The sequence below is a fragment of the Perissodus microlepis genome, chromosome 23 (assembly GCF_051167445.1).
Source record: "Perissodus microlepis isolate ML-2025 ecotype Zambia chromosome 23, ASM5116744v1, whole genome shotgun sequence".
Lineage (NCBI taxonomy): Eukaryota > Metazoa > Chordata > Actinopteri > Cichliformes > Cichlidae > Perissodus > Perissodus microlepis.
Genome location: NC_140482.1, coordinates 7048568 through 7074976, shown reverse-complemented (window position 1 = coordinate 7074976; position 26409 = coordinate 7048568). Strand labels below are relative to the sequence as shown.

Here is a 26409-nt window from a genome sequence, read left to right as displayed (position 1 = left end):
GGGAATCGAGCAGCAGACCCTTAAATAACCCTGGGTGGTGCAGATGGCTTAGTGTCAAGACCAATGGCCACCAGTGTTAAGCGTCATTTGTGGGAGCTGAGGAGGGCTGCAGCTAATGGGAGACTTTACACCCTACTTCATGTGTGGAGATGGGGATTTACTGACTTTGGCGTTACTACATGCTGCCACTTATGTTGATGAGTGGGGGATGTGAACTTTTAAAGGTGTGCATATTTGACCCATGTCAGTGTAACCCGAATCTCGTGTGTGTGTGTGTGTGTGTGTGTGTGTGTGTGTGTGTGTGTGTGCGCGCGCTGTGGTTTCATTTCAAACACATTATTACATTGTTTTTATTAATTTGGCTTCTTTTTCATTGTGATGATAAAATGATGTTACTGTTAAGTTAAATGCCTCAAAACAAACGACATTGGACATTAGCCCATTGGTCTAAAAGGCTAAAGCTTCAGTGCATTTGACAGCCAGAAGAGGCCATATTTGGACTGTAGACAGTATAAAACATGGATTTAGCCAATCTAGAAGTGCGTTAAAGCTGCATTCTGTCTGAAGTCCACCAGATTGTGATAGTTGTGGTTTCAAAAAGACTTGCGGTCCAATAGACGCCTATTTGAAAACCATAAAATTTTAGCAAAGCCCTTGCACCTCGGGTGGAGTTGCTCTCTTTGCATGCCCTTGTATTTTTCTATGTTTTATGTGTTAAAACAGTTGACAAGAAGAGGATGCTAATGATAAAATACTTTGGTTAGCCTCATCTCATCTCTGTTTGTAAGCAGCAAATAGTAACTTATAAACGCTCAGAATTTAAGATTGTTTATCATTAATTACAATGTGTAAGTGCGATCTTGCAGAAATGCTTCATCATTTTTGATCAAGATTATAAATTTCTACTTAATCCTGCTTTTTGTTTTCACAGTAATTGCATTTACTGAAATAAAAGGGCTGCAGATAAATAGGGGTAAAATCTAATTAGTTTTTCTCAATGAATGCACTCTTTGAATGGCCCTTTAATGGTTTCAAGTCTATAATTGAGAACTACCAAGATATGTGATCGCCTTCATATGAATCTGATTAGTGTAAAGCGAAACACTCTGTTTATACTATTTGACAGATGGATTTACTACTGCTAGCACCTATGTATATAACAGTTTTCTTTTAACGGTACAATTTTTTTTGTTTTGCTTTTTTAAAAGAGCCAATTGAATACATTTCAGCTCAACATGTTTCAGATGTTCATTTCCCAGCTTCACAGCAGTAGTCCTCAGCTGCATTACAGCTTACAGGTTGATTTTTATTGCGTTTGTGTACCTGGCAAGCTTTCTTTTCTGCTTTGCTTGGCTTTTCTGAGCACCATCAGGTGAGAATAGAAAATGAAGTAACGGGTCCAGAGAGTGCTGCCATCTTCTCCTCCTGCCAAGTGTGTAAATACAATATGTGTGTAAATGGGACATAATGAAAGCTGATATAGTTCGTCTCTGTGCCGATAAACCAGATACTCACTCGCTAAATTGATCCAAAGGTTTGAGTTTTCGGCTTTAAATTGAATCCAAATTGATGGCCCCCACCAGCCATTCTCATATTGGAAGAGGACTTTATGCCCCTGGCAGCTTGGAGAGAATCAAGTCTGGAGGGGGGGAAAAATATGCTATCCATCTCACAAAACAACATTTGCTTGCCTGCCAGTCCCTTCAAAACCATTAACAAGATTAGGGGAGCACACAATGGCAACAGCCCCCTCTCTCCTCTCTGTCTGTCTCCTTCCCCACCCTCCTGTATTCCCTCCCATTTTGTTCTAGCTCATTTGCCAGTACAATGCAGACATTCAGAGGTTTGTCTGCACCTCCTCTCCTAGGGGAGCTCCAGCACAAAACCTCCTTATGCGGGCAAGTCAGCAGTGGCACACGCATAAGAGGAGGCACGAATCGACACACACCCAGGAGCGTAAATTAATACAAAAATTAATACATTCATGCCAAAGGCAGGCTTTCTCTCTTCCATACACGAACGTGCACGGACACACACTCCCCGTGCCTGCAGCCAGCTTGTTCCCAGAGAAATGAGCCAAAAACAAATCAGAGGGTTATATAAACACTATACTGTCCTGGGAAAAAGGCAAAAAAATGAGCAGAGATATACCTGTGAATAGGGTATAGCACAGGGCAGTTGAGTGGGTGTATGTGCGCATGTGGCTGAGCATCATAGACAACAGAGGGTGTATTGGATTGCCCCAGGCCTGTTGTCTGAGGTAATTTATTCTTGTAAAGATATTGATTTTTATTTTTCCCACCACCAAGTCCATCACTTTTGTTTCACTTATTTAGATCTGTTATTTTCATCGTTTCTGTTCAGCAGGATCTTTCTGAACAGTGAGCAATACTGCAGCAATAAGTGTTTGATTGCACTGTTAAGGGTTTTATGGCCATAAACCTACATTTTTGATGAAATCTGACGGGGGTACAGAAAAAGTTGCTCCAGCGCTCCCTTCACGAACATCTTATCTTCGGCTTTCCTCATCTTCCCCTCATTTCCCACTTCTCATCTTAAACCAGCTCGTCTCATCTTACTTTTCATCTAACACACTAATCTCCTCTCCTCTCCCGACCCTCCTCTATCTGAGTAATAAAATTTAATTGCATCTGTCTCACATTTTTCAGCACGAGTGCTCAAGGAGCTTTACGCGAGTTGTATATCTCATTAAATCTCTCGCTCTCTGTTTTCCCCCTTCACCCCTGCCCCGCCCACCCGCAGGTGCCTACAGATGTTTCGATGGGCCTGTTGGCAGAGCCCCAGGTGGCCATGTTTTGTGGTAAACTCAACATGCACATCAACGTCCAGACTGGCAAGTGGGAGCCGGACCCCTCGGGCACAAAGAGCTGCATCGGTACCAAGGAGGGCATCCTGCAATACTGCCAGGAGGTAAAGTGTGTGTTTTTTGTGGGGCGGAGGTTTCCTATTAATCAACTGATATAAATCTTTATTGTTTTAATTGTAATAAAAAGGCCCAAAGGGGGATACTAAAGACAGGGGGATACACACTGTGAATGTCAGGATAGTGTGATAGAGGGGAAAACGTCAACTACTATGTGGTTATTTTGTTTTGAGTGGGGAATGAGTCTAGATGATAACTTGGGATGTGGTGACGTGGGCGGTTTTTAGTAGATTTTAACCATTAGACTGACCCTCTGAGAGCACCGTGTGCAACCTCTGTAGGGTCCAGATATCACCTCATGCTACCAGTAGTGACAGTGACCCCAGCCAAATGCAAAACTAGTGAACAAACAGTCAGAAAAGATGAGGAGGGAGAACATGTTAGTAGCCTGCACCAGTAAAACCATTCCTGTTTTAGTGGTTGTCTCATTGTTGCCTTGTGTTAGTTTCTGATGAACAAACCCCTTCTGCTACTTAACTGACCTGATCAATATCCCACAAGTTTAACTGGTTTGATGCTGTAGAAGTGTAATAGAGAAGTAAATAGAGAATAGAGAAGTCTGTCACGAGTGGGCTACACAGTCGGCAAGCAGATTTGTTTTTAGCCACCAAAATCCCCAGTTTGGCAGGATGGCATGATGCCAAAACTCTGCTCAGTAAACAAGCTGCTTAAGTCCATGTGACTTGGCTTGTAATTAGGCAGCTTGAAAGTGAACTAACCAAAAGTTTAACGTGAGACGGTGAACTCTTTTTGTTGCTGTGGCTGTTACATTTCACTATGACTTTTCTGCAAACACAAAACAGGAGCTTTTCATCTGGATAATTACACCAGTCTCACTTATCAGTGTGTAAATAATCTATGATAAAAGCAATTCACCTGATAAGAGGAGGTGAGCAGTCTCTGGGGGGGAAAATTACAGCAAAGGAAAATAAATTCACCCTCCCATTGTTTACACTGATAACAAATCTAGTGATAAGAAACAAATGCTTGCCAAATCCCAGCTTTTTATGCAGTTTGAACTGCTGATATTAAAGATAGAAAAAGGGAAAAGATTGAGAACCTTCCTCTTATAAGCTGAACAGAGGAAAAAATACGACTTGTCTACGGTGAAAAGGAACCAAGAAGGTTATGGAAAGACTATTTTTTCCCCATCGCTTTTGTGAGAGGTGTGAAGGCAGAGAAAATAGAAGAGGAGGTGTCATGAAAAAGAACGAAGGGAGAGGGATGACATGCCAACTCAGAATATTGCGTAGAGGCAGATGTCACGCATGGCTGAGAATATAGAGGTAAACACAGCAGTCCTGGTAGGCAGGAACAGCATCGAGGAGCACTGCAGAGCTGTGAAGATTGTATCTTGGGGGATGGAGAAAAAGCAAAACTATTCTGAAAGGAAAGGTGTGGTGGATTCTTTTTTTTTTTTCTTTCTTTTTTAAAGGCAATTAAAAAGGGAAGGATTGATAATCTTTAAAATAGATTAGCAAACGCTTAATGGCTGTAACTATGTGGCTAAGAAGGCATGACTAAAGATGAGCTCAGCATCATCAGTTTGAGCTCACTGTGGCCAAAAGTGTGACAAGCTGATGATTAACAGTCATTCAAGCTAATGTTAGGAAAGCAGGTGACACGTCCCTGCTCAGTAGATATAGTGTCCCATTGTAAGACTTAATGTTGTGTGTACAGGTTTACCCTGAACTCCAGATTACCAACGTGGTGGAGGCCAATCAACCAGTCAGCATCCAGAACTGGTGCAAGAAGGAGCGCAAGCAGTGTCGCAGTCACATGCACATCGTGGTGCCTTACCGCTGCCTAGGTGAGTCCACTGAGTTTTCACACCATCTGCCAGATTTACTTAACACAAGCAACATGGTGTGTGAGCACAATCCCAAAGCAGCGCTCATAGGTGTGGTTAGTTACTTCTAAACCCAAATTCACTGTAATCCTCACAGTTTTCCTTGGGTAGGATGTAAGGTTTGATGCACGCAGATTGCATGGCAATGATGACTACATTATTGGGATCAAGACACATGAGGACAGGAGTCAGCTGCCACAAATCATCTTGATTTTTATAACGTCAGTTCTGCTTTCCTATTGGCTGGTCATGGCAGCAGTCGGATTGTGAAATTCTGAGACACACTCAGAAATGTAGGATCTGTCTTTGTTCACAAGACTGGTGCAGTGGCCAACTTTGAACCTCCTACTTTAATGGTTTTAGTGGGCAGAAGAGTTCCCCACTTTTTGTTTGATGTTGGTCCTCTCTCGGTTTATATGAAGCTCTGATTTTTTTCAAAAGAGCTTTTTATGAGATGAATCAGTGTTTGTTGAAATTTGTCTGCAGCCAGTCGGACACAAGATTCCGATTATGTGTTAAATCTAAATGTGTGTATGTTTTTTGCTGCAGTGGGAGAATTTGTGAGCGATGCTCTGCTTGTTCCTGATAAGTGCAAGTTCCTGCACCAGGAGCGCATGGATCAGTGTGAGAGCCATCTGCACTGGCACACTGTAGCCAAAGAGGTGAGTACACACTTGCACACACAACACACCCATAGACTCCTTTAATGACTTACATGAGCATGTACTGATCCGTTTTGTCTCGTCTCAGTCCTGCGGAGACCGCACCATGAACCTCCACGACTATGGGATGCTGCTGCCGTGCGGCATCGACCGCTTCCGAGGAGTGGAGTTTGTGTGCTGCCCCGCTGAGGCGGAGCGTGACGCCGATAGTGCTGAGCAGGATCCTGATGATTCTGATGTCTGGTGGGGCGGAGCGGAGACAGACTACTCTGACAACAGGTACGCACTCGCACAAATAAATGAGGCCAAGGCAGCAAAGAGCAGAGTGATGCGTCAGTGTTCAGGTGATCGGAGGCAAAGCCGATTTAATTTGTAGCTTCGCCATGTGGGCACAATTTCTCTTCTTGAAGGGAAGCTGCAAAATGGTTATATCATAGTCTCCGTTCTTATGCCTCCCTCTTCATCCTTCTCATCTACCTCCTCCTTCATTTTTTATCTCCTTTCCCCCACCCCACTTTTTTTTTTTTTCCCTCCACCATATGTCTCCTGACTCCCCCCTGCTTCACCATTTCCCCTTTTTCTTCTCTCCTTTCCTCCCAGTATGGTGCGTGAGCCAGAGCCAGTGGAGCAGCAAGAGGAAACAAAGCCATCTGTGGTAGACGAGGATGAGGACGAGGAGGAAGAGGTGGCAGAGGAAGAGGAGGAAGAGGAAGAGGATGAAGAAGAGGACGTGCTGGACAATGACCAGGATGGAGATGGAGAGGAAGATGAGGAGCTGGTGGACGACGAGGACGAAGAGGAAGACGATGACAATGATGACGACATCCTCGACTCGCTCATCGACGGTGAGCCGACTACCAACGTTGCCATGACGACAACCACCACCACCACCACCGAGTCTGTGGAGGAAGTTGTCAGGGGTGAGGATCATCAAGTGTTTTTGTTAGTCTGGTAAATAAAAGGCTGGAATATGTGAAACGTGCTTAATAGAGCCGTCACGTGACTTGGAGATTTTGCATTTAGATTAATGTGGAACAATCGCACAACAAGCTAAACATGTTTTGATTTTTTTTGTTTTTATTACCCTCCAAATTTTTTTATGCTTTGCTGAATGCAATTGAACCTCGTGTTCTTCACCAATTAATTTCCTGCTGTCATTTTTCTCAGCGTGTTCATTTGTCATCTCACAGCTTTCATTAGCCACGTTTCACTAGAGTCAGAATTGGTTGTACAGCAATGTTTCTACATTAGCGTTAAATTGGTCTAAAGATTCAAACCCAGGCAGCATCAATAATGCGTAAAACTTCACTTTTTTTTCCAGATGCTGTATTTATTTTTGTGTGTTCTTGAATTTAAATCTTTTTTTTTTTCTTTGCAAAGACATCAATCAACGATGACACTCCAGCATGATTAACTACAGAGGTTTTCTGGGAATTTGTGGTTGATAAGTGTGTGTACACGTGTGTGTGTGTCCTCCAAGATGTGTGCTGGGCCAGTGCAGAGACAGGTCCATGCCGGGCGATGCTGCCCCGCTGGTACTTTGACCGCGAGGAGGGCCGCTGTGTTCAGTTTATCTACGGCGGCTGTGGAGGCAACAGGAATAACTTTGAGTCAGAGGCGTACTGCCTGTCTGTCTGCAGCAGCGTCAGTAAGTCCAGCCTAAGGCAGCGTCTCGCTGGCTCAATTGCCAGTTGTTTTGTCCACAACTCCTCACTTTTTTTTTTTTACTCACCCGGTCTATCCCAGCTGTCTACTAGCCGCAAAACAAGTTTCCGAAGTTTCTTGCTCGCTGTGCCTCTCCTGCCTAACCGTTTCCTCACACTCTCCCTGTGTGTGTGTGTGTGTGTGTGTTTTTTCCCGTCAGGTAAATAAATATGTTTGCACCAAAAACTGACTCTACCTCTCCCGCACTTCTTTTAAAAACACCTGCCTGACTGCCTGCACACTCACTCTTGCCTTTACTTTCACACCCACCGATGTCAGTGAGCAGGTTGGGTCCTTCTGGCGTGTCACGCCGAGCGTTTTGTGTGGGTGCACCTGTGCTTTAAAGCATTTCTATTTTCCAATACATTTAACTTTGGAACAGGTTGAAAGTAGTTTTGTTTTGAAAGCTGTTAAGAGCTGGACATGCCTTTTTTATTTTAGCAGACAGCGCTGGAGCGAGGTGCCAACGCCTAAAAGCTCCAGTAACTGGTTAGATACACAGGGCTTATTTTCATGGACAGTTTGCTCCATAAACTAAATGGCATGCTTTATATTGCAAGAGCTGCACTGCTCTCCCCCTATGAAGCCTGTAGGATAACCAGTATAATTTCTATAATTACAGCTATTTCATGGCCATCATCTTATATATGACACTGCAGCATGAATACGATGCATAAAATCATCCAGGCACAAATTAATTTTGCAATAATCCTCACTTCGTTGCTTGTTACGCCCTCGCGTCCCTGATGTGGTGTGGGCTTGCTTACATTATTTCGTCCTCATCGCTGAGGAAAAAAGTTGAAGTTAATTCAGTCAATTCACCGAAATCAATGTCAAATTACCCTTGTGCAATTTTGCAGAATGTGACACATTCCCCAGGTAGAGGTAAGGGGAAAAACTCATCAATGCAACATTACACGCTCACAGAGCATACCTGCCTCCCATCTCCACATTGTGATGATTGATTATCAGTGGTATCGCTGAAAATGGGGATGATTGCTCAATTATTAATTCTATATTTTGCTCCCACCTTGATGATACGTTGAATCGTCAGAGGTTTTTAATGGAAACTTGAAACTTGGGGGAGGAAAATTATTTATTTTCTGGTTTATGTATTTTTCAGCGCCTCTGTGTTTGGTTAGACGCGATCGCTGAGTCACAAACTGATTGGATTTCAAATGGTAACTCAGCCCTGGATTGCCAAATTACTTCCCCCTTGTTGTTGTTTACAGGTGTGCGTTTGTGTGTGTGACAGCGTGACATTGATTTCACTTTTTCACTGTGTAAGGTTCAATGACCTTGCTCAATATGTGTGTTGGTGGTTGTGTGCATGTGTGCCCTGCGGCATTCTCTCTTTCTCCCCATATTGTGATCTAATATAATCGATCATGTGTGTGAGTTCAGGATTTCTGCTCTGCTCTGAGCATGGTTTAGGTAAGAAAATGATGCACTGTAACCTTTGCCCTGAAGTCACACACATACACAGGCTCCCCACTTGGATGTTTTCTTAATGAATTCATTCACATGCAGACTTGGTGAGGCTGACATCGTGAGTTCTCTGCAGGGGACTGCAGGAAAACAATTACACCAACACTACTGCACTGACAGATCAGTTTTTAGCGAGACATATAAATCCTAGCGTGCATGTTCCTGACGTCTTTGCTCTATTCCGTCATCTCCTTTGGTACAATGCTTGGGTAACAATGCTTATAGTCCTGTCTACAAAAGAGCCTATTGTATAGTGAGAAGTGGGTATTTTTGAAATAGCTCATATTGAAATTGGTTAGTTTCCAGTCCTTTTTTTTCTCTTCTTCTTCTTATCAGCCTTTTTGTGCAGTGCATTGATTTATTACTTGTCCAGGTAATGGAAACTAGCTATTGTAAGAGGTTTTATTTGGAAAGCACTTCATATTTTTGTGCAACTATAAGATCAGTTAGCAAGAAAAACAAGGATAGAAATCAGGACTTAGCTGTTGAGTTTATAATGAGCAGTAAATCGATGCCATTATTAACATTATTATTATTAATTTATACCCTGCTGTAGCCTTTACAGCGCAGGAAAAGGCCACACCAATAAAGTGGAGCAAACGAAGACTAATTAAAGGGAAAAGATCACATTGTTATGATTACTGCAAAAAAAACAAAGAATGCTGTAGAATCACTGCAGACGTGGATTATATCTAAAGAGGGAATTACTGGATCGCCACCCTAAATAACATCAAGGAACATTAAAGGGACATTTCATCCTGCATTCATACACAAATACATTAAAATTATGATTTAAACTGAATCAGTGGGGAACTGCTTTACAGGGACGTCTCCAAGCCTCTAATCCTGACATTTGGCCATCATAACAAACCCTCACCTCTACTCTAATTCAAAATTCAGCCTTAAAACCAAGATTTAATTCTTAAAACAGGTCTTGGAAAAGCTAAAAGCTGGTCAAAAAGTGCAAACCTTCACAACATTACATCACTATGATGCTCCAAAGCTCTTACAAATACAGCTGGATAAGTACAAGGGTATGTGACAAATGACTTCACTCCCAAGCTGTCGTCTGTTCAGAGCGGCACGTTTGCTTGTATGTGATGCATTTAGTGGAGATCTGTAGCTGTAATAAAAAATAACCTTGGCTATACTCTCGCTGAATGGACTTCATTCTAGTCTGTTTTAAAGGCAGGAGAGAAAAGTGCTTTTTGTAATCTGGGTGAACGAGGCCTTTAAAGGATTTGCGAGACCAGAGGGTAAGAAAACGCTCTGCTCAGGGTCAGACTGAATAACATCTCCCTGTTGTCTTTTCTCGCGTGTGTATGTGTGTGTCTTGCGCAGTCATGCGCTCGCCTCAGACGTAACCAATTTCACATGATGCGCGACCTTCACGCGATCACACGGTCTCGTGCACTCAGATTCTCACACAAACCAACAACCGCTCTCGATGGCGCGTTTGTGAGAGATAATCAACTTTCCAATGATTAAATCCAGGTTTCACGCAATAACTGATCCAATTAAGACTATCACAATTTAGTGCGCGCCTCTGAGCCCACAGGATAAATTCCAGCATCTGTGGTTTGGCAGGAGAGCTCCATCACGCTCTGAATAAAGTTATATAAATGAGAGGGGTTTTGTTTCTCTTCTAGAAAGCACTGCGGGTCATCTGAGGGACTCGCTCTTTCCCTTTCGAAGGGGGCTGGCTTCCAGCTACAGCTGCTATCTTATATTCTTTCTCTCTCGAGCTCTCACTAACCCTATTAACCCATTCTGAACTTGAGTGTTTGTGTGTGCTGAGACAGCTCTGCCAAATGAAAGTGTGCAGCAGCAGTGAGACGCGTCGCTTAAAGTCTTTTTTCCTTTATCTCAAATTCCACGCAGTTCCCACAGCAACGCCCAGCTCCTCCGATGCAGTGGACCACTACCTGGAGACGCCCGCTGACGAGAATGAACATGCACACTTCCAGAAGGCCAAAGAGAGTCTGGAGGCCAAGCACCGTGAGAGAATGTCCCAGGTACTCTGAGACTGGAATTTATTTATTTTCCTCATTAGACATTCATTTTAGTAAATGTGATGGGAACTATGCAGGGAAAACGGAGTATCAGGACAAAGATTTCACTGAATAGAAAATGGCGAGAGAAGAGAAGGTATGTCAAGTAAAACAAGTAGGTGCGTTTGTTAATCCCTCCTGAGTGAGCCGACTGAGCCATTTCAACTTTAATTGTTTTCTTTAATCAACCGGCGGAGAGCCAGATGGCCCGCCGCGATGCGACAGCTTCCAGAGTTCCAGACGAGAGAGGCATCGTTTCATATATGCTCACACTTTCGTTGGTAAAGGGCTGAATAGGATTGGATAATCCCCCAAAATAAGTCGGAGAGGGCAAAACAGATGTAGGATTTGCAATAATCATTCTGGAGGGGATGTAACTGACCAAAAAAGGGGGAAACAAACTGTTTTTCATCCTCATCACACCGGTCTTTAAGCAAGCGTCCACACCCTGTGATTTTTATCAGGGGAAACTCCTTCCTGCTGATATTCTGAGCACCGATATCACACTTTTTTTTTTCTTTGACACCTGTGATAAGTAAAACCTCACTTGCATGTCAACCATGTGAAGGATAAAAAGATAACAGTAGATTGACAGTTTTTTGTTTTTAATTTTATTTCATCTTTCCCTCCTTTGTTTGCCTTCAGGTGATGAAGGAGTGGGAAGAGGCCGAGCGGGAAGCCAAGACTCTTCCACGTGCTGAAAAGAAGGCCGTGATTCAGGTAAGGCGAGCATGTTCTGCCTGTGTGCTGTGTCATCGCCCCCCCTCCTCCTCCTCTGATGCACACTTGGTAATTTCCTTTGTGTGTTTATAGCGTTTCCAAGAGAAGGTAGAAGCACTGGAGCAAGAGGCAGCCAGCGAGCGCCAGCAGCTGGTGGAGACTCACATGGCCCGGGTGGAGGCTCTGCTGAACGACCGCCGCCGCCTGGCTCTGGAGAGCTACCTGACTGCATTGCAGCAGGATCCACCCCGGGTAAGCGGCACGCACAGCTCAGAAGTGCACTCCTGCTCGTATTAAAGCCACTTTGTAATAAACTGTGTGTCTTGTGGAAAAATGAACCATCTCCAGGTTGCTTTTTAACACTCCCGACTCTTCATCTCTGCATCTCTCGTTCTGTTTTCTTTTGAAGTACGGCTCCCTTTTATCTGACCTGCTGCATAAATAAATCCCCCCGCATGTTTTCTGTTTTGCTAGACCTCTGTTTTGTTACAGTGCAACTGCACATTGCCAGTTTTTATGGAGGCTTTCAAAATTGGATTTCTAAAAACAGAATCAAAATGAAAATTTTAAAAGGCTAGGCTTGAAGTGACTGATTTCATTCTGCTTCCTCTGCTCTTAACCAGCTGTCTTGTTTCCGCTGTCTCTTGCAGCCCCGTCATGTTTTCAGCCTGCTGAAGAAGTACGTGCGCGCTGAGCAGAAGGACAGGCAACACACCCTCAAACACTTCGAGCACGTCCGCATGGTGGATCCCAAGAAGGCCGCCCAGATTAGACCTCAGGTAGCGTCAAACACGTGCTGAAAAATGATTGGACTTCTTTATTGTTTTTAGTGTAAAGCATGTTGATTTTGTGCTTCCTGCTCTTTCAGTTGAATGTTTTTTTTTTTCTCTGGGAAACATAAAAAAACATCCTATTTGATATGTGTAAAAGGTGCTGACCCACCTGCGCGTTATTGAGGAGCGCATGAACCAATCTCTCGGACTCCTCTACAAAGTGCCCGGTGTGGCTGATGATATCCAGGACCAAGTCGGTGAGTTCCTCCACTGAAGACTCACTGAACTTCCACTATCAGCCATTTAAAATCAGCACAAGAAAACACAATGCAGACCAGGCAAATGTGATGGAACTACAGGGAGTGATGCTGGCGTACATTTAACCGAGACTCGTTAACAGTGGAGATGACCGCTGGGTGGGAGAAAGGCAGGGGAAGACGCACTGGTCTGATTACATGTAATAGAGATTGAATGCTCTAAATTCCAGCCTGCAAAACGCTTTTTTTTTTTTTCTTTTTTTTTTTTCCCCTCTCTCTGATGAGGGCATTGGAGCCATTTGGCCTAATTCTTCTGTTAGGAGTCAAATGAAACTGTTCGCTGGGAAGATAAATCCCCCTCCCTCCCCTCCCCCTCCTCTCCTCTCCATTTGCTAGGTTTATGTGGGTTTTTGGGTTTATTGGAGTTGTGTGCGTCATGTGGCCATCTGTGTCTCTATCTTGGAGACGCAGTCTGTCACAGTCTGTACCGCCCGGCAAAAAAAACACAAACAAAAAAAACGGGAACAAACACACAGAAGAAAAACCCCTCACTCAGCCTTTGCTAAACATCAGGTCTGTTAAAGGAAGATTTCTCCTTCTGAGGCGGTCTCTCCCTTCTGACACAGAAACATTTGCGTAGGTAGACAGTGTGGGATTTCATATTTAAAGAATCATTTAGCAAACAAATTAGTCTCCTCTTTAATTTTAACTGGCATCGGAAATATTCTTACCATATTGTGTTGAAACAACAATAGAGTCACATGACAAGTGAATAAATGATACTGCTTCCTTTCTTGTTTCCACCTCCTGTTTCTCTCCCCTCTTGACTCCTGACCTCTATCCTTCCTTCCTTCCTTCCTCCCTGTCTTCCTGCCTCCCTCCTGGTTGTGTTCGCACAGAGCTCCTGCAGAGGGAGCAGGCAGAGATGGCTCAGCAGCTGGCTAACCTGCAGACAGACGTGAGGGTGAGCTATGGAAATGACGCCCTGATGCCCGACCAGGAGCTGGGAGATGGCCAGACCGACCTGTTGCCGCAGGAAGACACTCTGGGACTGGCTGGAGTCGGCTTCATTCACCCTGAGAGCTTCAACCAGCCCAATACCGACAACCAGGGTACTTTCTGAAGCACCGCATTGTCATAACGAGCGGTAGCTCTAGTAGCTAACAAATTAGCCTCCAAAATGCATCACAATGATATTCTAGCTCCTTTTTTAGGTTGGACAACGACTGAAAAGTGAAATCTCTCTCTGCCTTCCCCTTTTAGTTGAGCCAGTAGACTCCCGCCCCAATCTCGACGGAGGCATTCCAACACGACCAGGTTGGTGCTTTTGTTTAACAATGACCAGTAGTGATGTGTTCAGATGACAGATCAAGAGTCATTTTAGGTGGAAGCTGACAGCAACGTGTCAACAGTGTGTTTGGGAAAATTCAGCTATCCTCTGTCCCTTCTAGTGTAAAGGTAGCATAAGGTGTAAACAGCTGATTCAATTACAAATGTGTAGTATGGTCTTTAAAGACCATGGAGGACTAGTAATGTTACCAATTTATAATAACTCATACAGGCTCTTTGTAGCTCATCATTTCAACTACTTTGATGCTTTTTTAACTTTCTGAATCAGCGGTGCCAAACTCATTTTACATCGTGAACCACATGCAGCCCACTTTGATCTTCAGTGAGCCGGACCAGCAAAATTCCTCTTTCTGTCATTGTGAAGGAATTTAGCTGCACAGCAGACAGCTGCTGACGCCCCGGCTCTAAATGATGTGTTGTAACTAAAATGGTAACGTTTGATAACATTAGTGAATATTTTTAGGTGTGACTAATTTACAGTGTGTGTTAGAAAGGGATGTGAGTATCTGTAGTTTGATATTAATGTTATTCAGTACATAATGATTGCCTCGGGCCTGTAAGCCATTTCCAGCTCAGGTATAAATCATAAAGTGCTTTAGGTCATGTGATTTGGTGCATGCGAGTGCTGAGCTGAAGTGGTTTTGAGGCTAGCAGAAAATATTTGCTCAGGTTATACAAGATTCTGAGATTGTTTTGAAGTACACTGTAGAAGTAAAGGCACCACAGCATGTTTCCCTCAGTCTCTCCTCCTCAGAGTCAATATTTGCACACAGCCGGCTCCACTTGACTTCCATTGAGGTGCAGGTGTGGCTGTTAAGAGATTGGTGGTGCAGCTGCACGCGGCCTATGCATCCTGCGTATGCCGTGCTCTTTTCTATTCGTACTGCTGGTGTAGTCGGCTCTCCGCTATCCAGTGTGCTTCAGTCAGAGCTTTTTATTTCAGCAGGAGAACGAGAGAGTGGCTTAATGTCACCATCTATAATAGATTGTACTTTTTCTTCCCTCGCCAGTGACTGGAATGAAGATGGAAGCTATTCCTGAGATGCGGATGGAGACTGAGGACAGACAGAGCACAGAGTACGAAGTTCGCCACCAGAAACTGGTGAGCAAAGGCGGAGCCGTGCAGATATGCAGACTCATTTGGAATTCGCTGATCTGAATATTCAGGCTGCTTAATAAGCCCACAGAAATAGACGCAGGCATGCGCACACACATAAAGATGCATATTACTCACACATGCGGGTTTTGCACTCTGCCCCCTTCTCCTCCACGCACATACACACATGCTCCACTTTGTCCTCCTGGTAAACTTCCCAAGGTTGTCACCATGGAGACAGGTGCCCATGGAGACATCCGTGATAATTCGTGCGTCACACTCGATGTGCTCCTCTCTGAAAAATAAATAAATGAATCCTGTGCCCTCTGATCGGGGAAGTTTGATGCTGTTAATATCGCTAAGTTCTGCACACAGTCATTAATCTCATCCAGTGTTGTAATCCCAGAACAAAAAAAACCCTCAATCCATCCTCAGTCAAATCCAAATCCACGTACCTTATTCCTCTCACCTAAAGGCTTCAAATCCCTTAATCCCTACATTTTATTACATATCACATTTCTGGCATTCACAGTGAGCAGTCAGTGTGTCAGGCTGCCTCTTTAACTCGTCTCCTTAATTTGATATTCACAGTAGCAAAATTTTGTGCCGGTTGAGGAGGTTTCTGTCCCGTTATCCCTGCTGAAGATATCAGGAGGTGTTTTTATTTTCTTTTTTTCTTTCCCATTCAGAACACAGTGCTTCTATTTATCATTGTAAAATGTGAAAAATGAGTCCCACCGAGCACCCGTTATTCTGTGACAGATGTGCTGAAGCTCTCATTTCGTTTGGTTATTTATTTATTTATTTTTTTAATAGTTTTGTCTTGGAGCTGAGTCATTGTGCATCAGTGCTGTGCTCTGCTTTCAACCCATTATTACTTTTCTATCCATTTGCTTGCTTTGCTTATAAACAACCAAAGTAATGTGAGTGTTAAAAATCTCAAATTGGAAGTTAATGACCTTAAACCAAAGACGACGATGGCACAAGTAACACGATGGGAATCCCTGTTTTGGAGCGACCAGGGTGCAAAATTACCTGCTGTTTTTAATAAGAGGTTTGGTTAGAAATCTGCATCCTTAAACTGCACAGGTCCATCACACAGGCACAGATATATGGCAGTTTGTGCTGGAGAACTATGAGGGGACTGTTAGTTCAGATGACTGTACAGAAATTATTTATGTGATAAATCCAAAAGGCACCAACACCACAAATGTGGTCAGAAGGTTCAGTTCAGTGACTCGCAAGCAGTTATGCTACAGCTACTTGTCAAAGTGGACACACCTCTAATAATGGGTGACTTTTAAATCTAGTGCGTTACGGAAAATCCAGTTGTCCCTGGAGGGCACTCTGTAAATTTCTTGATCGCTGTGATGATGCGTTTGAAATGTCAAAAACAACAACAACCAGCTAATCTAAGGAGACCACATATGAGTAATCCATGACCAGCTGTGACAGTAGAATAAGATTACATTTAAAATGGACTGACGTGCTATCTCAGTAAGGAACCATAAATAACTACTCACAACACATCATGTTTTTTGTGGCTTAAAGCAAAGAAAAATCGACCAGTATATCAGCATTGGTCCTATAATGGATTGGCTCTGTTGCTACTAATCATTTTAACACAGTAGTTTACAGTGATATACTCACTCTTGGAGTCAGCCTCAAGTGACCATTCAAAGAATTGCATGTTTCCATAAATCTCCAAATTCTCTGACAGAAGTTAGTTTTTGTGTGTGTGTATTTTTAAGTGTGTTCTGTTGGTGCTGCGTCATTGCATTGATGCTTTTTTTATGCTGTGCTATTCTTTCTGTAAATCACTCGACATCCGCAGTAAGAAAATATTTCCATCCAAAAAAAAGCTGCCCTCATCAAGTCGTCTTTTTTTTGTGTGCGTGTGTGTATTGTCTTTGTTCCCGAGCAGCTATTCTCAAGCTAAATTTGACTCCGTAATGACAAAAATGACAAGAAGAGGTAGGAGATGTAATTAAACCCAGCAAGCACAGCAAAAGATGTGAGGAAACGAAGCGAGTGCTGACCTCGAGAATATCGCTTAAATTCACACAATCTGTTGTGTGTTGTGCCACTGACTGATCACCTGACCGCTCGGCACCCACAGGTCTTCTTCGCTGAGGATGTGGGCTCCAACAAGGGCGCCATCATCGGCCTGATGGTTGGAGGCGTCGTCATAGCAACCGTGATCGTCATCACCCTGGTGATGCTGAGAAAGAAACAGTACACCTCCATCCACCACGGAGTCATCGAGGTGAGAAACAGCTGACCCGCACGTTCGTCGGTGCAGCAGTCGCTGTGGCGTGTGAGGAGGATGCTGTGCATGCACCGACGCTTTTAAGCCGTTTGTGCAGCACCACGTAGAAACAAAGTATCCAGATATTTGTGTCGCTGAAGTCTGATAAAGGCTTTAAAATGTGCTGCACGAATGCTAAGCTGTGCAAAAAAAATTAGTTTTAATTATATCTGCTTGGTAAATATAATTGGATTAAAGCCTGTTACCGATTAATTTCCTGCTTTTCTTTTTTTTAAATTATCTGTGTTTATCATTTCAGAACTTTCATTAGATGTTTAATTAAAAAAAATACGATAGCCAGCGCAGCCTGGTTACTCTTAATGTTTTCCCAGAAGCAGTAAAAAGGTCTTAAAATGTAAATTGTGTTTACATTACGCCACAGGACCTATTCTGCTTGTAACCTCCCTCCCCTTCTGTCTCCCCCACCCCTTGGCTCTCCTCCAGGTGGATGCTGCCGTCACCCCCGAGGAGCGCCACCTGTCAAAGATGCAGCAGAACGGTTACGAGAACCCAACCTACAAGTTCTTCGAGCAGATGCAGAACTGAGGAGGATGTCACATGTACACATACGTAAACACACACAAGAAAAACAACAAATGCACACAAACCATTCTCATCCCACACATCGTCACCTCCCCTCCCCTTACCTTCCCTCCTCTTCCCTTCCCCAGCCCTCCCTTCAACCAAAAGATGGATCTTTAAGTGACTGAAATAGTCAGTTACGAGCACAAGGAGCGACTGTAGCATGGGTCTTTTTTTTTTTTTTTTTCTTTTTTTTTCTTCTCTTTTTTCTTACACTGCGGCCAAGCCACTCTGCACCAAGTTTGTTCACTTTACTGGAGCAAGACGCCTTTTTAATTAAAGGAAGGAGTTTTTATACGTTGCTCCGTCAGGGCCTGCTGATGTATGGAGGGGAAAGAAAAACCTTAAAACAAGCAAAGCCCCTGCCCGGTGCATGGAAACAAACCCGTTCTCTTGGGGAAGACGAGCACACGTTCGCTCTCTCTCAACACTGATTCAGGGCCAGTGTGTAGTTGGGTTTATTATGTTTATTTTTAGGCTCGGGTCGCTTTTAGGTGTGGACTTTGTAAGAAGATCCGACCGCTGATCAGTAGGGTGTTTAGACGCATGCTGGCCTCGGCCTTTGTTATTAAAATAATTAATTTAAAAAATTGTTGCATGCAGAATCATCAGAATCGAGCAGTTTCCTCTGAATCGTTTTTGTTTTTGCGTCTTCGTAATGATTATATGATTTTGGAAATATAGCAGCACCATGATTTTTACGAGGCCCAGTGTTTTCCTTGCCTACTGCACCACTACTGCACACTCTCTACAGTCTACACTGGAGTATAAATGAGCCTCCTCTCCCTCCCTACTCCTTGGATCCTTCCCTTCCTCCCTCTCTTCATCCTCTCCCTTAATTTTTTTTGTTTTTTTTGTTTTGTGCATTCATACAACAGCTGGGCTGTGTTAAGTCACACAAGGCTCTTAAGGATATCTGAAGATGCTGATTCTGATGATGATGGTGAATATGTTGATGATTATGACGACGGTAGTAATCATGTATTCTGAATGAGCTGTTTTTATTTTAAAGTTGCTTTTTTTCTCTCTTTATCGTTTTCCAGTTTTGTTTTTCAAAAAAGACCGAAAACGGAGAAAAAAAAAAAGATGTAAAGTCCTTTTTTTAAATTACGTGTAATGTTACAGAAGTAATGCTGAAGTCTTAGCTGTTCCTATGTAGTGCATGACAACAATGACAACAGGATTTGGAAGTTTCAAGAAAATAAAAAGGGGGGAAAAAACAAAACGCCACCACATCTTACAGCTGCTCTCTCTCGAGATCATTTCTCACTTATAGATTGTCATTCTAGCAAGATTGTACATTTAGTATGTTCTCGTGATCACGTGACTTTAAAAACAATGATGAAAAATATATATAAATCTAGATGAACGGGCTCTGCTTTGATATCATGTAAAGAAAAAAACACATTTAAAAGATATGTTTTGGGGTTTTTTTTGTTTGTTTTTTTTCCTCCTCCTTCTTTTGCCGTTTAAGTGTGATCCTCATATATATATATATATATATTTTTTAATCCTGCTACTTTCCAGAAGCTGCAGGAGAGGGAGCCGGCTTCATCTCTGTATATTATTCTCGTTCACTGAAGTATATTGTGTTAAATGCTTCGGAAATCACTCCTCTTGGTTTCTTGATCATTTCATGTTAGGTTTTTATTAATAAGGGCATCGTATGTCAGAGTGTATGTTGTTTGGGGAAGGTGGGGGCGGGGGGGGGTGAAGGTGGGGAAACACACGTGAGGAGTCTGTTATGGAGGTTAAGATCATCTCGGCGTGTACGTGTTTTCCTTTTTAGTCTGGTGGTTCATCCAGTTGTAAGCCGACGCCGTCTCTTTTGTTTGGTTTTGTTTTTTCTTCTGCAGATAGAACAGGTGGAGTTCTGAGAAGAGGTGGTGGAGGTAGAGAGTAAATGACTTGCAGTTCCGGTTGGATAGCCAGCCAGGCAGGCAGGCAGGCAGTCTGTGTGTATATATAATGGATTTTCACCCCCACCCCGGCACCTCCCTCCTCTTTCGACTTCCTTTTCCTTCAGGCATGCTGCTCACCTCTCTGCCATCATCTCACACTTGACTCCTGAAAGGCAGCGTTGATGATGATGATGTTGATGATGATGGGATTTACCATCAAGAGCTGATGGCAAATCCGGGGGCTTGGGGTGGGGGGAGGCAAAGCAGCGATCCAATGTTGGTCAGAGGTAGGCAAGAAGCCCCTGTTCAGCATTATCAGGTCAGCTCATGCTTGACGGGTGGTCACCGTGTTAACACTGTGTGGAAGGAGACGCACTGTGGCCTCTCGCTGAGATCCGTGAGGAAATGGCAAGTAGAACATGTAGATATGGGGGCTGCAGAGGGATGAGTGTGTGTGCTTTTTGGAGGGTGCTCATTAGAAGCCCAACAGAGGGCAGTAGAGTAGAAGAGGAAGCAGGATTATCTTTCTTTTACTTTTTTTTTTTTTTTCCCCCCTGTGGGTTATCTTATTGGTTTTGTTTTCCACTGTGTAATATTGTGCAGGCCATTTGCATTGACTGGGAAAATGCTTTCTACACTGTATTCCATAATAAAGTTTTGAATGTACATATAAGTGCTGTGTCTCTGTGATGTTTCTACTATTAATGCACAAAAACGGGCATAAGCATCCAGTTTAATTCTAATAATTCACATTTGTCTGTTTTTAAATATCAGAAAAGTGGCCCCACTACAAGGACATTTTTTCTTATCTTGGGTAAGGAGGCCAAAGGTCATTCTCAGACAGAAAACAGCAGAGTGGAGCTGACAAGGATTCAGAGTGTTGCTCCGGCATGGGTCTTAACTTCCAGACGCAGCTGAACCCAGGTCATCTTGTTAAAGGTTAACTGGAACACAGGCGGTGTTTGAACAGGACCTGATCCTCACTGTGAGAAGGCAACAATTAAACTGCATATCTATGAGTTTTATTTTGGCTACTTTGTGACTTTCTGGCAAATGTAACTGTAAATGAGCTGAGTCAAAACTAAACACTAAAAAGTCAGGGAAAACAAGTTTTTAAAATAAAATTGCCAAGTTGGCCATGTGACAAGCCAAAATGTCACAGTGAGTGATAGACTATACACAGTACTGGGCCAAAGTCTTGAGTCATCCATCATTTCTTTATATTTTGCTTCCAAGGAGGCAGACGTTCTAATTTTAACTCCTGCATTTAAAAGTAATTCATTATGTTTACTGACCACTTTCACCATTTTTTTCGCTTTATGTTTAGTGAACACATTCAACTCTTCACTCACTTTTCACCTTCATGCTTTTGTTGAGGTATTTCAAATGTTACTGCGTACTTTGAGCAAAGCATTTAAATTAAAACCACACTATCATTTTCCGCTTCTAGTTCATCATTTCAGTTAGCTTAAACACGTCAAGATGGCTAACAATTTTGACTGTTTACCCCCACCCTTTTTACCTTAATACTTTTGCCAACTAGACTACTCTACAAAGTCTTGAGCCACCCCTCGTTTCTTTGTTTTGCTTCCAATCAGCCAACCTTTCTTTTGTTTTGTTGTTGTTGTTGTTTTAAGCCACCTATGAAACACTCAAGCATAAAGAAGGCATTTAACTCAAGGTATGAACCAGTTTTGTGTTGACACATAAAAGACAACTTTGCAAAAAAAATATTTTAAATAGGATCTTGAGACACTTTTCCAGCAGCCTCTTACAAAAGCAAATCACCTGTTCCCATTTCTTTAGCTAAATCCATGATAACAGCCTAACAGGCATAAAATTATATTTTTTGACCAACAATGTGATTCCCAAAGAGTAATTAACCAGAAATGTGGGCTATGTCAGCATGGTGTGCAATGTGTCCTTAAAAAAATCTGAGGAAACTGGACAAGTGGAAGACAAAAGAAGAAGCAGTAGGCCTCAATAAATTATCTACAGCAGGTGAGCCATATCCAAAATTGGAATAAATATCTGAGAGATGCATTTGGACCTTCATTTGGTCCACCTAATGTTCACTGAAGCCTTATCAGAATTTTTTTTCACTGGGACGGTGGCTGCCAGGAAGCTATTCTTAAGAAAAGGCTAAATTAGTAAAGAACTGGACAGTGGCAACAAGTCTGATGTGTGTATTTTTTGTTCAAATTGTTGTCCGTGTGTCCAACCACCGTGGAGGCTTTGTCATGGTTTGGTGCTGAATTCAACTAGTGCATTGGAGAGCTTGTCAGTATTGACAGAACAGATTTTCATCCATTATGTTACCACCTGAAAAGTGTATGACTGACAGCAGCTTCATTTTACAGCATGACAGTGATCCCAAACACAATGCCAATGCAATAAAAACAGACCTAAAAAGACAAGACGCACAATGAACACTATCAGTCATGGTCAGAGCTCAACATTATTGAAGCAGTGTGGGATCATCTTGACCACGAACAGAACAAAGTGCAGGAATATCCAAAAAAAAGCTTTGAATGTCCTCCATGAAGCCTGGAGAACTATTCCTGAAGCCTACTTAAAGACATGAGAAGAAAGATGCCAGAGAGAGCTCAGACTGTGATGAAGAATAAAACTGATTATAACTATTTCCAGTTTTTACAGCAAGATTTGAAGACAGATAGGGTGGCGCAAGACTTTTCCTCCATAAACACAATTGCTAAGTTACATTGAAGGTGGAATTCGGCGAGAAGTAAACTAACAAGAAAAATGCATTAATGTGATAAAATGAACATCTTTCCACAGCCCAAACTGCAAAATTAGAAGGCCATAATAGAGATTTTCAATAGAAAGAGTCATTTACAACCAGGTCACTTTAATTTAGCTAAAAAAAATGCTTCTGTTAGGCATTTTAAGTCAAACTTCGTTGACCTCTTTCGACTGTAATTTGAGATTAAACTGAGCGTGCGCAGTCCTGCGCATATAGAGTTAATGCTTGACATTCGCGAACGCCTCCTGTCAACAACGAACTCCCACAATTCACCGCGGTCCTTCACATTTGGCTCTGTTGCTCTGGGTGTCAAATCCAAGGTGAGTACGGTGTCTTAAAAAGAAAAGCTATCAAACATTTAACTTCACCTCTTCTGTCACGACGCTCTGCGTACACAGATACGTGCACGGTGGTGCGTTTGGTGAGAGCGGTGGTGTAACACACCGCGGCACATCAAACCGTATAAAAATGTCCGAACGCTCCCTAGTGTCAGCTAAAGCTAGCCTAGCATGTTAGCATAAGCCGCTGTTTTGTCATTTGAATGAAGGAAACGTCAAGTGTTGACCAGCAAGCAGCAACTCAGTAAAGCCGATCGAACATCTTGTAGTTATAGTAACTCTGTTTCTATAGACTGGGTGTTTGGGTTAGCAGCAAACTGAGTGTGCTACTTAGCTATGCTCTGCCTTTGACGTGAACTAGCTAATGCTAAAGGCAGCTAGTGGTACTGATTGATAGGGAATTAGTAAAAGATAGCAAACATGTCCATGAGAAAGGGGAATTAAAGACTTAAACACGCAGAAAAATAAAATGCGTTGTAATTTGGGGTGTAATTTCAAGCCCTCAGAGTACTTTGTACCAGCACATTTCGTCCAAAATCAGTTTAAATGTCACCCAAACTCGACGCTTTGGCTCCTTCAGATGGCTCTGCACCGGTTATTCCAGCTGTCCTCCGTGCTGCGCTCTGCCGTGAGCCTGACCCTGCGCAGGAACATCGGCATCTCTGCTGTCCTCTTCCAGCGGGCCAAGGAGCTCGATCCCGTCCAGAAACTGTTCCTGGACAAGATCCGTGACTACAACAGCAAGGCCAAGTGAGTTGGTGATACCTCCAGCCACTGACAGACAAGTTTGAATAAAGTTTACCAAACAGACTTCCAGCTCAGAGGTCAGCCGTTGGCAAAACATTAACTTTAAATGTCCTTTGGGTGCGCTCTGGCATGCACTTCACTAACATCTGTTCAAACAGCATCTCCTCCTCTTGCTGCCATCGTGCTCAGAATGTTGAACATTTTTTTTGATGCCTTTGCTCTCCCAGGACTGCTGGTGGCATTGTGGATGCAGGTCCGGCTTATCAGAAGAACCTGGGTGAAGAAGTAATCAAACTGCAGAGACTATATGGAGGAGGAGACCTCAACAAGTTCCCTGAATTCAAATTCACAGGTCTGTTTGGGCTCATGGGCTCAGCAAGTGCAGTTTGCTGAATAGTCTTTAATACTGTAGTTACAGTTTAGGTAAAAATATTTATCACTAAAGGTTACCTTGCCACAAGGGGTCGCCACAGTGGGTAGGTCCCACAGCACTTCATTTCAAAGGGGATTTGTGTCTCTGGAGTTGAACCAGCGACCTTTCGCTTGCCACTACAGCACTGGAGGCACTAAGCCTGTAAAAATGTTTTGATTTGTTTCTTTCCAGTTTAAATGAATCTTTGGGTTACTGACGTAATGCGGTCGTTCTTGTTTTGTGTTATTTAAGCAAATGCCTAAAACGTGTTATTTTATGGTCAAAACTGTGCCTTTTGTTACTGATTATCGAGAAGGCGCAGGACTACAGTGACAATGGCATGTGCTTATTATGCCACAGTTGTTCCCTTCATAAATATTTATGCCTTTGCTACAGAGGAGGCAGTCTGTGATTTGAGTCTTGGGTCTATAAATAGTGTAGATGTTGTCATCAAACACAGCCAGATGACTTGCTTGAAATTGGGTCAGAAAGATTTTATTTTTTAACTTCAATGTGTTTTTGATGAAGCTAATAGTAGCCAGTTTTGTATATTTCTATACCTTTATTTTTGTTTTAGATGTCAGAATAATCACTAATATTGCAGTGCAGGAGGAAATGATTCACATTTTTTTCCATCTTGTCTCTTTTTTTGCAGAGCCGAAGTTTGACGAGGGCGCCAAGTGAATGATGTGCATGTTGTGTATCTCCTACCTGTCACAAAATATGTTGTATTTAATAAAAAAGATAGTGGACTGAACTACGAGATCTTTGTGACTCTATAAATATGTTGTGATTGAGGCTGTGTAGTAAAATCTGGACCTAAAAATCTGAATGATTAATTTCCAGACACTCGTCCTCAAACCATGAATTTGTGCCAGGAAATGAGGGCTGCTTAGGAACTTGTATAACTAGGCCTGCACATTTTCTGCATGTCTATAAATCTGTCCCCAGGCTACTATTAAAAGACTAAAGATGTCAACATTATTTACTTTTTCCTTTGGAGCTGAAAAATATTTAATAGCAGTTTCCCTCAAATAACCGTTTGTCGGATTGGACAAATGCAAACAAGCTCAGAACTCGAAGGAGGTTTGATTAGAAATACTGAAAGACATCCAGCTGCAGTGACACTCCCAGAACATATGGTGAGGCACAGTTAATTTATTTTTTTAATTTATATGTAGATATCCAAAAAGCAGCAAGCCAAATGTTGGCTGACCTAGATGCAAACTGGCTGTCAATCTGCACCGTTCTTGAGCGTTCCCCGTTATGACAAGGTCAGCGATGCATTTAAGCCTTTCCGTGATGAATGTTTTGAAACCCCAAAATAGCATCAGAAAGGGCAAGTTTCTGTCTGACCTGGTGCCTAAATTTTTTAGACTGTGCAGCCAGCCTTTAAAGCTGCGCTCAGAAAATGTACCAACATCTACCGCTGTGATTTCAAGCAGTGCACGACTTCATTAAACACACTGAAAAGAAACAGAAGTGCATGGCTGTGGGTTAAAAATGTTGCTGTTTATTCTGTTAGAGGGGGAGAAAAGCAACTCTGGAAATATTTAGTTAACCTGTCTGGGAGGGAACAGGTCTGCTGGGAGATTATCACTTGAAAGATTAATGTAAAGTCTAGCTGACCGAGGCTGCTGCACTTCACTGTAGCCATCTATGGGAATACAGCAGAGACTGTGAGCATTATAAGAGATGATGCAGTTAGTTTGACGAATAAAGCAATAATGCAACTACCAGTTTTCCACATTGATAAATCTGCAGTCCACTTAATTAGATTTACACGTTCTTGTCACTTAAAGTAGAAGTCATGAATAATTCTTCTTGTCAGGCTGATGCTTGTGCTGACTGCAGCGGTGGGAGAAGTGCTGTTACTCTGAAAACTACTCAAACACATCCATATCTATATTAATGTAACACCTGAGTGTTGCGGCTGGTAAAGGCAGGCAGGGATGATAAAAACACAAGCTAATGTAAAAATGGTGAAAAAGCGAGTGACGTTTGGTTCTGATCAAACATGGATATAAAAAGTGGCAGCAAATGCTTAAGGACTTTGAGATGATGCTTTAGTAGGTAGCTGGTTACTACAGTGTACAAACATGGGGTTTGCATCAGTAACTGGCTTTGGAAGTGCAAGTTAATGGTTGTTTACAGGATTTTATAGGCAGCGCAGAAAATCAATACAGCGTAGTATCACAATATTTTGCCTGATGATATCGTATCGGTAAAGGAACACCAAATATTGGTCTTTTATTAAGTCAATCAGCACCACCATAAAGTTATAACATTAGCTGGGCAAACTGCTAAACCATCCAACACTGGATGCACTTAGCTCAACAAAGCTACCTGCTAATTCTGAGCTAGCTAGCAGCTCAGTCACAGGAATAAAGCCAGGACAGTATGGGCTCAAAATGTGGTCATAAATATTTTGTACTTGTAAAAAAGATTTGTGTGTGCGTAAAA

General features: G+C 42.7%; 2 protein-coding genes across 3 annotated transcripts in view; both read left to right on the top strand.

Annotated features, from left to right (window-relative positions):
• The window catches only part of appa (amyloid beta (A4) precursor protein a), a 35700-nt gene extending 15342 nt beyond the window's left edge, over positions 1-20358 (top strand). Inside the window, exons 2-17 of one of the 2 annotated variants that reach the window (XM_084920560.1) lie at positions 2764-2931; positions 4625-4754; positions 5343-5455; positions 5544-5734; positions 6056-6375; positions 6936-7103; positions 10529-10662; positions 11344-11418; positions 11512-11670; positions 12069-12197; positions 12349-12448; positions 13348-13560; positions 13712-13765; positions 14809-14900; positions 17014-17160; positions 17647-20358. In XM_084920560.1, coding sequence (XP_084776686.1) covers positions 2764-2931; positions 4625-4754; positions 5343-5455; positions 5544-5734; positions 6056-6375; positions 6936-7103; positions 10529-10662; positions 11344-11418; positions 11512-11670; positions 12069-12197; positions 12349-12448; positions 13348-13560; positions 13712-13765; positions 14809-14900; positions 17014-17160; positions 17647-17748 — 2295 coding nt within the window. In that variant the 3' untranslated portion in view covers positions 17749-20358. The remainder of the gene's footprint in view (positions 1-2763; positions 2932-4624; positions 4755-5342; positions 5456-5543; positions 5735-6055; positions 6376-6935; positions 7104-10528; positions 10663-11343; positions 11419-11511; positions 11671-12068; positions 12198-12348; positions 12449-13347; positions 13561-13711; positions 13766-14808; positions 14901-17013; positions 17161-17646) is intronic. The other variant, XM_084920561.1, reaches the window with a different exon arrangement.
• Positions 20359-22640: 2282 nt separating this feature from the next.
• Positions 22641-24703, top strand: atp5pf (ATP synthase peripheral stalk subunit F6). The gene is made up of 4 exons (XM_084922346.1): positions 22641-22769; positions 23368-23537; positions 23762-23886; positions 24602-24703. Exons 1-4 carry the CDS (start codon positions 22671-22673, stop codon positions 24628-24630), a joined length of 423 nt encoding a protein of 140 aa, XP_084778472.1. The 5' UTR covers positions 22641-22670; the 3' UTR covers positions 24631-24703.
• Positions 24704-26409: the final 1706 nt, after the last annotated feature.

Coding starts and splice junctions, on each gene's coding strand:
- atp5pf (XM_084922346.1), top strand. CDS start 22,671: ATGCTTGACATTCGCGAACGCCTCCTGTCAACAACGAACTCCCACAAT. Junction 23,538..23,761: donor GACTACAACAGCAAGGCCAA/GTGAGTTGGTGA, acceptor TTGCTCTCCCAG/GACTGCTGGTGGCATTGTGG. Junction 23,887..24,601: donor CCCTGAATTCAAATTCACAG/GTCTGTTTGGGC, acceptor CTTTTTTTGCAG/AGCCGAAGTTTGACGAGGGC.